Genomic DNA, 11,860 nt, shown 5'->3' with positions numbered 1-11,860 from the left:
TCAGAAATATATATATATATATATATATATATATATATATATATATATATATACACACACACACACATACCTCTTACATATTTAGTACCTGCTTACGAGAGTTTTTACTACACAGAAAATATATTTAAGTTAAATTCTATTCTAGAATTTCATAGCCTCATTACGTTTTACTTTTATCCAGATGAGGAATGATGCAACAAAAACAGTTCATGCTTGGAGTTCAGTAACATAAGGAGTGCCACAAAGTTCTCAGAAAAGTATGAGCTAGTAAAGACGACACAGAATGGATTTCAGCTCTCATCATGTGAAACCAATAAACCTGGTAACTTTAAGGTACACGTAAGGATACCAAAAGGATGTGATGTAACACAGCACTAACTTAAAGACAATCCATCTATGGGAATTACGTCAGAAACACATAACCAAAAGTTCACCCATACAGAAAAACACTTTCACTACTTTAAAATCCTCTGGTATTCTTGCCCCATAGACCTCCACTGTAAAAGATTTTACAAACTGAGGGACAAGTCCAAAGTTTTGCCACTGGCAATCAAATCAAATTTTTAAAAATAAAATTATTAAAATTAGCCTCATCGTTCTAAACAATTTGGTCTAGATAGCATGCACACTTTAATTGTCTAATATCATGGCAGATGTGGTTCTCTCAGAAGGTCACTAGGGTCGCGTCTTTACAATGCCTTTCAACCCACTGCATGTGCTCTGGCAATTTCCCTTTTGTCCGCTCTCAGACTTCAACGCTTTTGACCAGTTTTTGTTTCTTTCTCATCCTCTGGCTATTCCTCCTAAGGCTATTTTCCCCACTCTTTCATTTCTCAGAGAGAATACGAAATTCCAGCGATCAGAAACGGGAGATCAAACGAGGCCTCGGCTGAATTCACTGTCAGAATAAAACCATTTGTTCCTGAGGCTTTTACTCCGAAGACCTCGTCCCTGGACCGTTTCCTTCTTCAACTGTGTGTTTTATGTGGTTTAGGCAGCCGCTCCTCTGAGGTCAGTCTGCCACTGTTCATTTGAGAAAACATGGCGGTTTACTCCAGAACCAGCTCAGTATGCACAGGACGTGCGTTCAGTTCTCTTAAAGCAGCCCGCTCTCAAACAAAATGAAAAAACTATTTCTAAAGTCACGTGACTGCCTTGGACTGTTGCCCGACTTGTTTTCAAGTGGCCGACATGTAAGAGAACTGCATTACCAGCACATGATAAGAGCAGATTGCATTTACTTTCTACATCCATCAACACAAACACTGTCATCACAAGAACTAGGAAGGTCCAAAAACTCAATTCCTGTAGCTCATGCATGGTGCTAACAATGGTAAGGTCATGATTCCCAGGGAAAGTACACTGAATGCAACGCAACTAAACAAGGCATTAAACTCTTAGTAGAATGTTCTTCACAAATGCCCTGCATCTGGAATGAAGAAGCAAACAACACTGTAGTAGAAAAACAACATTGTATTTCATTAAAAATGTACAAAAGATATCTACATGATCCAGCCTTGTAAAAGGAATTTGTTTACAACAGGAGAGTTTAAACGTATTTCTGTATATTGAGTTCAACAGTCCAATATAATCAGTTGTTCGGTTCAGACTCGAGGGTCGCAATCTCTTTAAAGCACTGTTATGTTCCTGTGATTCCATTCAGGTCTTCAGTAAATCGAAACAAAATGAGTGATTTCTGATTCTGAACCACACTTTCAAGTGTCAAGTTTTACATTTCATAATATTTTATCTGCATATTCATTTGGAACCTCTCTCCTATCTAGTAAAAACAAGGATAGGAAGCATAATATTACATTTCATTTACAGAATATACAAAACCTCTTGATATCCATTGAAGAGGACAGAAAAGACACAGTCCTGTTCCGCTAGAGTAATGTATTTCCTGCATATGCTCGTGCACAGCGAGGCACTTGTTCCTGTGTTCATGTCGTCAATTCAGAAGTCGTATAAAAATACAGGACTGTCGCTTATCAAATTCTCTGTCTGTTCATTTGTGCTGTACATACACTGGTCTAAGGCAAAGTATGGCTTCTTGAACAAAACAAAAAGATGCTACCAAAGTTTCAACTAATACTATACATAATAATACACTTTTAAAAATCATGTAAAAATGTTTATGCAATATTACATCCTTGTTCAAAGTCATACACCTTAAAAGTCTCTTTAAATCTTGTGCTTGTACTTCCTGTTTTTCCTATGACATCATATTGAGGAACTTGCTCTCCTCTGCTAGCGCAGTCAGCATGGAGCTCATGTCTCCGATGGCCATGTTGCCGATTCCCGCTGGTACTGGGGGCAACGTCACTGAGTTCCTGGGCGTGGTGAGACGGGAGGAATTCTGGGATAGGCTGCGGAGGAGGGTGGGGCTTAAAGTTCCGGACATGAGGCTGGAGTGATCGCCATCATCCAGCATGGCATCAAAGTCGATCTGCGGATGCTCTGCTCCATTTGAATCCACTGTGCTGGAGACCTGATTTGTTTCAGGGGAGCCCACGGCGGCCATGGCTGCGCTGTCTGCATCCGCCATTCCCAGACTACTGGAATCGAACATGTGAATCTTCCCAGTGTAGAACATGCCATTGGTATTTGTCCTGTTGACACCCACATCAGCTGATTTTTTGGAACTGGCCTCGGAGGCATCATATGTAGGGCTAAAGTTGGATTGTGGGTAACCAAGTTGCTGTGCTGCAGTTGTCGTTGGCCCCGAGAGCTGCCGGCTGTAGGGTTTGGGTTCTGTGGGCGGCCTTGGCTGTAGCAGTCCGTGGTTTCCGTTCAGCGTGGGATTCTGGGCCGGAATGCCATAACCTTGCTGGTTGATGTTCATCTGGGAATAATTTCCCTGATTATTTGGAAAAGTGGCGTTGCTTTGACTAGCTCGTACCCTGTTATTCTGGACGCTGCCAGGCTGAGCCGTCAGCGTTTTAACAGACGGACTCAGCAAATCTACACTGATGTCATTTGAAGCAGAACCCTGATGGTAACCATGCAGAAAGTTTGCCTGCTCTGTGTTAGCTGGGCGTAGTGGTTGCTTCTGGTTGATCCTCTGGGAATTAAACTCGCTATTCCGTTGCACGTGATTCTGCTGGGCAGCATGAGCGAGGTTGTGACTCATCAGCCCAACTTGTTGGTTGGAGTTGACGTTCTGAAAAGGGCTGAGGTTTTGTTTTTGTTGGAGTGCGGTGAGGTTTCCCCGCCCTGATCCTTGCTTGGTTTGGCCGTGAGATGAATCGACTGTCCCTGAACTGACCTCATTCCACTGCACCGGCATCTGGCTCTTAGTGTCATTGGGGGAACCTGGAAACGTCTGCTGGGAGCTCGGAGCTGCAGTTTGTCGTGTTACAGCATTCAAGTTGCCCTCCACCAAGGCTAGGCGTCTCTGGTAATGGGACTGCTGCGGGAAGCCAAAGCTGTGGATGCTCTGTCCAGGGTGGTGGCGGTAAGCTGTCCCTGCATGTTGGACAGAATCTCTATTTTGAGATGTAAGGTACTGAATGACATCATCAGGCAACATCACTGCATTATCAAGACCATTGTCCATGTCATTCGCCATGGTTTCCATCGCCACGTTCTCAGAAATGCTAGGAGGTCGGGGTGAATATGGGTGGCGGTTTACATTACCATCAGACAGGCTGCTGATTTGCGAAATGTGTCGACTGGATGCAGGAGGGTGTAACGACTGATAGGACAAGCTGTTGTAACGTTGCTGGAGGGAATGCTGCTCTGCACCTACTCTTCTAACTGGGTCACTCGCTCTTCGAGTGATGTTTCCGGTCACCTCATGGAGCAAGATGCTATGATTAGCATAGCTGGTGTCACTACACCTTCTGGGAACTGAATGGGGATGGATAGGGAGCGTGGCCATTTCATGGGAATCCCCTAACAGGGCCATCCGAGTCCTCAGACTCATGCAGTCCATATTAGGAAGAGGGGTGGGTGGAGCGCCTCCTGTGGCAGCAGCATACTTTGCTTTGAGTCTGTAGTGTTGGGCAGGAGTCAGACTGAGTAGACTGGGTAGTCCTCCACATTGGCTGGCCTCGCTGGATCTTCTAGACAAATCGGTGGAAATGGGGTCGTACGAGTCGGCAGAGCTGATGTTGTTAAGACGGCCGCCAGGTTGCGAGGTCTGGCTGGACCGACGACTGGAATAGCAAGGCGAGATTCCAGATGAACGACGGCTGAGGGTGTAAGCCGAGCTCATGGTGCTGGCTAGGCTGTCACGGCGCTCCACCAGCTGACTCAGAACTGTCGTCTCCCCGGGACAAAGGTCACCCAGGCGTGGGCTGGAGATGGACAGCCCTGGATCAATCAGACTGCCAGAACCTTCCAATAAAGAACCTGCAACAGAGAGCAGCTGAATTTAGAGAAATAAAAACTGGACTTAGGGGATGCATCAGTGGTGGACATGTCAGTTTTCATTTTGGTTCGTTTACTCACCGGTATTGATGGGTGGCAGCTTGGTGCAGGGGGCAGGAGGAGTTGGGTTTGCCCAGGAGCACGAGTCCCTCACCGACTTCAGCTTTTCCTGCTTCAGGTGCGTGAGACTGTAAGCAGTGATAGCGTTCTTCCTAAGATGAAGGCCCAACATTCCTGTGGAGACGGTAGAATCCACAAGGGGCGCGTCGTCCAGAGCGCTCAGATCTCCCATACTGCCCCCGCTGAGTCCCGTCAGCTCTATTCCACCGTCATGGTGGGAGGCACTGCCAAGTGGTGATGGCTCGCTGCTACATGATGACTGACCACCAGGGCTGGACTGATACATCTGAGGGTGACAGATGGAAAGTTTGATTACCCAAGAAGCTCAACAGAGAGAATGGCCTGAAAGGAACAGAACGCAGACACAGCAACATGCAAACACATGACCCTTACAATCACTTTCCCAAGTGTAAATTGAAAATAATGAGCATACTGAGTCGAGGTTTGGGAAAACACCCTTCGTCAAGACACATCCCACGTCTTTTTCATCCCCCTCAAAGCTAGGTTAAGTGCCTGACAAATCGTTATTTCCTATGGCAACCTCTTTGTGCATTATGCATGCAGGCTGGCATGAATACACAAAGGGGAAAGCTCTCGACATAAATAAGGTAGGCACATCTTTGTATTCACGTAATTTGACAGTGCATCCCTTGAAAGAAGCAAATGTATTCTGTCCCCACGTGAATGGGGGAGCCGTTCTTGATCACAGCTTGATCACTGGCACTATTTGTTCAAGACACAAAAACAGTCCCACTGATATAATATTAATCCACTAATGGCTTTTATCCTTGAGTAGCGGGCTGGAGCGTTAGATCTCTGGATGGTGGGGGGATAGGGCTGGATTGTTGGGGTGGAAGCCCATGGGAAATTAGAAGCCCTCTGTGCACCAACAGATCATGGGGTCCAAATTCTTTGATGCAGTGATGAATTCAACACCCAAATGTCTTAGAATGGAAGAGGTGTACTATCATACTGTATCCTAAATTTGATTTTATAGCTCTGTGTGTGAGGTTTTCATGATATAACACCACAGAAAAAAAGAAAAGAAAAGATTAAACATAAAAAAGAGAGAATCCTGTATGAGACATTTACCATGCATACTGTAAATGGGCAGCTGACATATACAGAAACATCAAAATAAAAAAATGTGGATAGAAATTCAATTTAAATATGCTGGCAAATTGGGGACCATTTAAAAAAATGCACTGGTCATGAATTACCCAATTAGCGTCTTGTTGAGTGACAAATTTATTTCTAAAAGGACAATCTCCTTGAAAATATTGCTAATCAGGACCCCAACAGAAACTAAACAGAAACTAAATGGTTTACAATATTGTTAGTTTGAAAAGAGAAAGATACATTTGCAATTTACTGTATGTGCAATTACTTTCATATTTCCTTTACACAAATATACTTTGATGTTGCAAAAAACCTGTCATTTGCCAACTGCCCAAAAAAAATAACTGTGGAAACCAACTAAAGACATTAGAACGGGATCTGCGCTCACCTCAATAATGTCTGTCCTTACGGAAAGTGTTTGGGAGAGAAACAGGAAAGAGATAGCAGGAAGCACATGTAGAGAGAGCAGTTAAAGATGAACAGATCTCTGCAGCATGCTTTGTTAGTATGTCTGGATTAGCATAACCTCTGATCGACAAAATTTTTATATATATTTAATCAGCAATGAATAATATATTTGAGAGTACAGATTACAGGCATGCAAAAAAACGACTCTTGTTATTCAAATTGCATACATTTTGTTATGCATCCATAAAGATCAAACACAATCGTTTCTTGGGCCAGTAGAGTTTGTTTTAGGCCTCGTTCACACTAGATCTTACCATAGAGTTCTCTGTCTTTATGGACTTGACCTGCAGATAGTCCTCGACTCCTCGAGTCGTGCTGTTGGCTTCGAGTTTCTCCTCCGCCGTTCGGCCCGACAGCTTGGTTCCCGCTTCGTTCTCTCCATTTTCTTTGGGCGGATGAGGTCGGGATGGAAGGTCGCCACGTTGTTTCTTGGTGACGTGAGCTTCGGGGCCATGGACGGTTTTGACGTGTTTCCGGAGAGAGCTGGGATCGGTGTAGCGCTTCGTGCAGCCCGGGATCTTACACACGTAGGGTTTCTGCGGAGATAAATATCACTCGGTTTCACACGACCCTCTAACAGTCAAATGTACGACTTTGAATTAGTGTTTTATCTCTTCCTGTTAAGTCAGATTATCTTCAAATGGATCGGTAGATGAATACACAATTAGAGGAATAAATTACGACGTGTGCGCTGACATACTGATTGTACGAATGCTAAGCGTTCGTGATGCATGGCTGTTTACTAATAAAGTTGAGACGAAATGATCTTTCTCCCTCCTTTAGCTCGTGATGGATCAACCGAGAACGGAAATGGAGCCAGGTTTCATTTTCTATGCGCGGTCTGCAGGTGGTCTGTTTCTCCGTTGGGGACGTACTTGATTCTCACTAATGTTTTGTGGGTTGCCGTACTCATTAGCTTCACAGCTCATTATTCACACACACACATTGCGCACACTTGCTCGTGTTGCCGGTTAATGGGACAGCGTTGGGCGTCCAGGAGCAATCACTACATATGATGAGGGACTGCGTAGACAAATCTAATTTTAGCCTAAATTTGTTAGCATATGCTGAAAATGGCACATTTACATAGCATTAGGCAGTTAGCAGATCCTTAATGCCACAGTGAAGTAGATTATCTGATCTGTCCTCTAAAGAACAACTAGAGGGGCGGCACACGCCCGAAACTCCCGCATTGGATGACATTAACTGATCTAATGGAGTCGACCCACGTCTTCGCTCAAAGTTTATAGGAATAGTTCACCCAGAAATTAATGTTCTGTCACAAGCTGCTCACCCTCATTGATTGACAGCGCTTTGTGGCGAACAAACTGACTTAAGTTTTAACTTAAGCTTTTCGAGGTAATGCTCATGCTCACCTTCCACTTTCATTGTATGTAAAAGAGCAGCTTAAATGTCACATAATTTGCCAAGATAAAGTCTAGGTCACCCCAATATTAAAAAATAAATTACATTTAAAGAAAATAAAGCCTCTAGGACCGTTAAGAGGGTTTGCATTTTGAAATTATTTTCATGATTCACCTACCTAATTCTAATTACCACAATAAAACAATAAAACAATAACATAATAAAATCAATCTCATTCTCAGTACTGTAATGCAAAACTATTAAAATATTATTTATTAATTTGCTTTATTAAATATTTATACATCATGATATCATTTGTTGTACTGCTGTTTTATTTATTTTCAATTAACAATTTATGCTTATTTAAATAAAAAATGTATTACAGTATTTTGATAGGCTGTTCCACAATAAATTATGAAAAATCAGAAGTAAAAAACTAAATTTTAATGCAAAAATATTATTTTCTATATTTATATAAATAGTTTCTTCACTAAATTGAAAGTTATGCATCATGTTAACATATGTTGTATTGCTGTTTTATTTATTTTCAATTAACAATTTATGCTTATTTAAATAAAAAATTTATTACAGTATTTTGATTGGCTGTAATAAAATAAATTATGAAAAAATCAGATGTAAAAAATTAAATAATGCAAAAATATTTAAACATTATTTTCTGTATTTATATTACTTATTACTTCACTAAATTAAATATGTATACATCACGGTAGCATTTATTGTATTATTGTTTTATTTATTTTCTATTAACAATTTATGCTTAATTAAATAAAAAATGAAGTACAGTATTTTTATTAGCTGTAATACAGTAAATTATGAAAAAAACAATGCACAAATATTAAAATATTTTCTATATTTATATTACTTATTACATTACTAAATTAAATATTTACACTGCTGTTTTACTAATTTTCAATTAACAAGGTATGCTTATTTAAAAAAATGTATTGCAGTATTTTTGTAATATGGTAAATTATATTAAAAAATATCAATGCAATAATATTAAAATATTATTTTCTTTATTTATATTATTTTACTACATTAAATATTTGTTGTACTGCTGTTCTATTTATTTTCAATGAACAAGTCAACAATTTATGTTGATTAAAGTTAAATAATGTAGTGCAGTATTTAGATTAGTTTTTACTCAAGGAAAGCAAAAAAGAAAATAATGTGCAAAACATCTTAACGGTCCTATTATACATAAATATTAAAATTTTGAATTTTGAGTAATGTGCATACATACGTTTTTTATTTTGGTTTGAAATATGACCTGAATATGTTCATATTTGAGTCATGTTTGAATGACAACAATGTAAGCAGATGAATTGTGTGAATGTTTGTGTAACCAGAGTTGTGGCCGGATGGAGGTGTGTGTGTTTACCTCGTTGGAGTGTGTGCGGTTCTGGTGTTTGGCTCGGTCCGAGGCGTTGGAGAAGGCCTTATTGCAGCCCTCGTGCTCACACATGTAGGGTTTCTCTCCGGTGTGTGAGCGCAGGTGTGTTTTCAGATTCTCCAGACGCGAGTACGCCTTAGAGCAGCCCTCGAACTGAAACACACACATTCATAAAGCTCACTCCTGCATTTTAATTTTGTATTCATTTTTAAAGTATAAAAATCCAAGTTTTCTTAGATATAGTTTGAGGACTTTATTTATTTATTTTATTATTTTGCATATATTTTTAACAACAACAACAAAAAAGACGTTTCCTTATATTTAGTTTGGGGACATTATTATTATTATTATTAATATTTTCATTTTTGTACTTTTGTTTTTTTTTAAATATAAAAATGCAAGTTCTCTTAACTGTAGTTTTGGGACATTTAATCCCCCCCCCAAATATATATATATTTTAATAATTTTTTAAAATATGAAAATCCAAGTTGTCTTAGCTGTAAATTTTGGTCATCTGCATTATTATTTTTATTTTATTTTATTTTGTATACATTTCTAAAGTATAAAAAAATATCCGTTTTCTTAGCTGTAATTTTTTGGATATTTTTAAATTATTATTATTATTATTATTCATTTTTAAAGTATACAAATCCAAGTTTTCTTAACTGTAGTTTGTGGACATCTACATTTTTATATATGTATGTATGTATGTATTATTATATTATTTTTTTTAAGATAAAAATTTAATTTTTCTTGGCATTAGTTTGAGGACATTGCATTTTAATAATTTTTTTTTTTTTTGCTGTAGTTTTGTGACTTTATATTATTATTTATTTGATTATTTTGCATATATTTTTAACAAAAAAATGAAGTTCCCTTATATTTAGTTTGGGGACATTATTATTATTATTATTTTTTTTTTTATTACATATTAAATTTTTGTACTTTTTAAAAAGTTTTATTAACTGTAGTTTTGGAACATTACATTTTTTGTTAATTAAAATGTTTAAATTTTTTAAATATGAAAATCCAAGTTTTCTTAGCTGTAAATTTTGGTCATTTGCATTATTATTATTATTTTTTTTATATTTTATTTTGTATACATTTTTAAAGTATAAAAATCCAAGTTTTCTTAGACGTAGTTTGAGGACTTTATTTATTTTTTATTATTATTTTGCATATATTTTTAACAAAAAAAAGAAGTTTCCTTATCTTTAATCTTTTTTTAAAATCTTTTTTTATTATTAGTTTGGGGATCTTGGCATTAGTTTGAGGACATTGCATTTTAATAATTTTTTTTTTTTTTGCTGTAGTTTTGTGACTTTATATTATTATTTATTTGATTATTTTGCATATATTTTTAACAAAAAAATGAAGTTCCCTTATATTTAGTTTGGGGACATTATTATTATTATTATTATAAATTTTTTTTTTTTTACATTTTTGTACTTTTTTAAAAGTTTTATTAACTGTAGTTTTGGAACATTACATTTTTTGTTAATTAAAATTTTTAAATTTTTTAAATATGAAAATCCAAGTTTTCTTAGCTGTAAATTTTGGTCATTTGCATTATTATTATTATATATATTATTATAATATACATTTTTAAAGTATAAAAATCCAAGTTTTCTTAGACGTAGTTTGAGGACTTTATTTATTTTTTATTATTATTTTGCATATATTTTTAACAAAAAAAAGAAGTTTCCTTATCTTTAATCTTTTTTTTAAATCTTTTTTTATTATTAGTTTGGGGACATTATTATTATTATTTTTTTCATTTTTGTACTTTTTTTTTTAAGTATAAAAATGCAAGTTATCTTAACTGTAGTTTTGGGACATTTAATCCCCCCCCAAATATATATATATATATTAATAAATTTTTTAAAATATGAAAATCCAAGTTGTCTTAGCTTAATCTGCATTATTATTTTTATTTTATTTTGTATACATTTGTAAAGTATTTTGGTTATGGTTAGGGTTGATCTGTGCTAGGTCTATGATAGTCCCTCATTCAGACAGCTAGTTAGTGACTCACAGTGCACTTGTGCGGTTTCTCCCCGGTGTGTCTGCGCATATGAACCACCAGCATGTACTGCGCTTTAAAGGGCTTCTGCTCGCGCGAACACTCCTCCCAGCGGCACACGAACTCCTTCTTCTCCCCGTGGATGTGTTCGTTATTGATGTGCTGCGAACACACAAACACAACAGCTCACTTTCACTCTGTGTCTCAGACGTCTGGCCTCTCTTTGTAATGCCAGGGTTGTGTTTAAGGTCTAATTGGCCGTGCCGTTTTCACGTGTCGTGCGAAAAAACAGCACAATTGGTGTCGTTTGGACGCAAGACTAGAGAAAATAAAGCAATCTGAGCTTCTGAAGAGCCCATTTGCCTATTGGCCAATTGAAGAGCAGCGCTATCCATCACGAGCGTCTGCGTTCTCCACATCGGTCAGACGGGAATAAGAAAATGTGATGGCGTGTGATTGTGAGAGAGTGTGTTTTTAAAACCGTCTCTGGTGACGGACGAGAAACCTCAGATCTGAGAGAGACACAAATCTGCAATTACCAACAAACGCAAACGGCTTTTAAGGGATTCCTGGAAATGTACACAAAGCGGCTCCAGAAAGAATCTGTTCACTTGAAAAGGTCTGGATGTGATATATATATATTATTATATTTATTAATATAAAAAAACATGATGTAGCCTGAAAACCAGTGTAGCATTTTACGTTTCCTTTTTTGTAGAATAATCATTACTTTTTGTACAATAAATCTTTACGGTGTTCAGTAGGTTTTTGAATCGGAGTCAATAAAAATAATTGGTTCTAAAAAAATAATTTTATATTTATAATATTATTTTTTGTATATATAATATTAATATATATAAATAAATATTTATATATAATATTAATTATATTATTATAATCATCATAAAAATAACTTAAAATAACTTTAATAATATTTTAATTTAATTTTGTGTGTGTGTGTGTGCGTATACATATAT

The 11,860-nt window shown here is 37.3% G+C and overlaps 1 protein-coding gene across 1 annotated transcript in view; it reads right to left on the bottom strand.

Moving 5' to 3' along the window:
- Positions 1 to 1,839: 1,839 nt before the first annotated feature.
- Positions 1,840 to 11,860, bottom strand: part of LOC107558373 (zinc finger protein GLI2-like) — a 104,839-nt gene continuing 94,818 nt past the window's right edge. The window contains exons 11-15 of the mRNA XM_016242032.1: positions 10,896 to 11,045; positions 8,849 to 9,013; positions 6,336 to 6,617; positions 4,456 to 4,780; positions 1,840 to 4,356 (exon numbers count right to left, since the gene is read on the bottom strand). Coding sequence (XP_016097518.1) covers positions 2,216 to 4,356; positions 4,456 to 4,780; positions 6,336 to 6,617; positions 8,849 to 9,013; positions 10,896 to 11,045 — 3,063 coding nt within the window. The 3' untranslated portion in view covers positions 1,840 to 2,215. The remainder of the gene's footprint in view (positions 4,357 to 4,455; positions 4,781 to 6,335; positions 6,618 to 8,848; positions 9,014 to 10,895; positions 11,046 to 11,860) is intronic.

The sequence above is a fragment of the Sinocyclocheilus grahami genome, unplaced genomic scaffold (assembly GCF_001515645.1).
Source record: "Sinocyclocheilus grahami isolate Dianchi unplaced genomic scaffold, SAMN03320097.WGS_v1.1 scaffold643.1, whole genome shotgun sequence".
Taxonomy (NCBI): Eukaryota; Metazoa; Chordata; class Actinopteri; order Cypriniformes; family Cyprinidae; genus Sinocyclocheilus; species Sinocyclocheilus grahami.
This window is presented reverse-complemented; position numbering and strand designations above follow the sequence as displayed.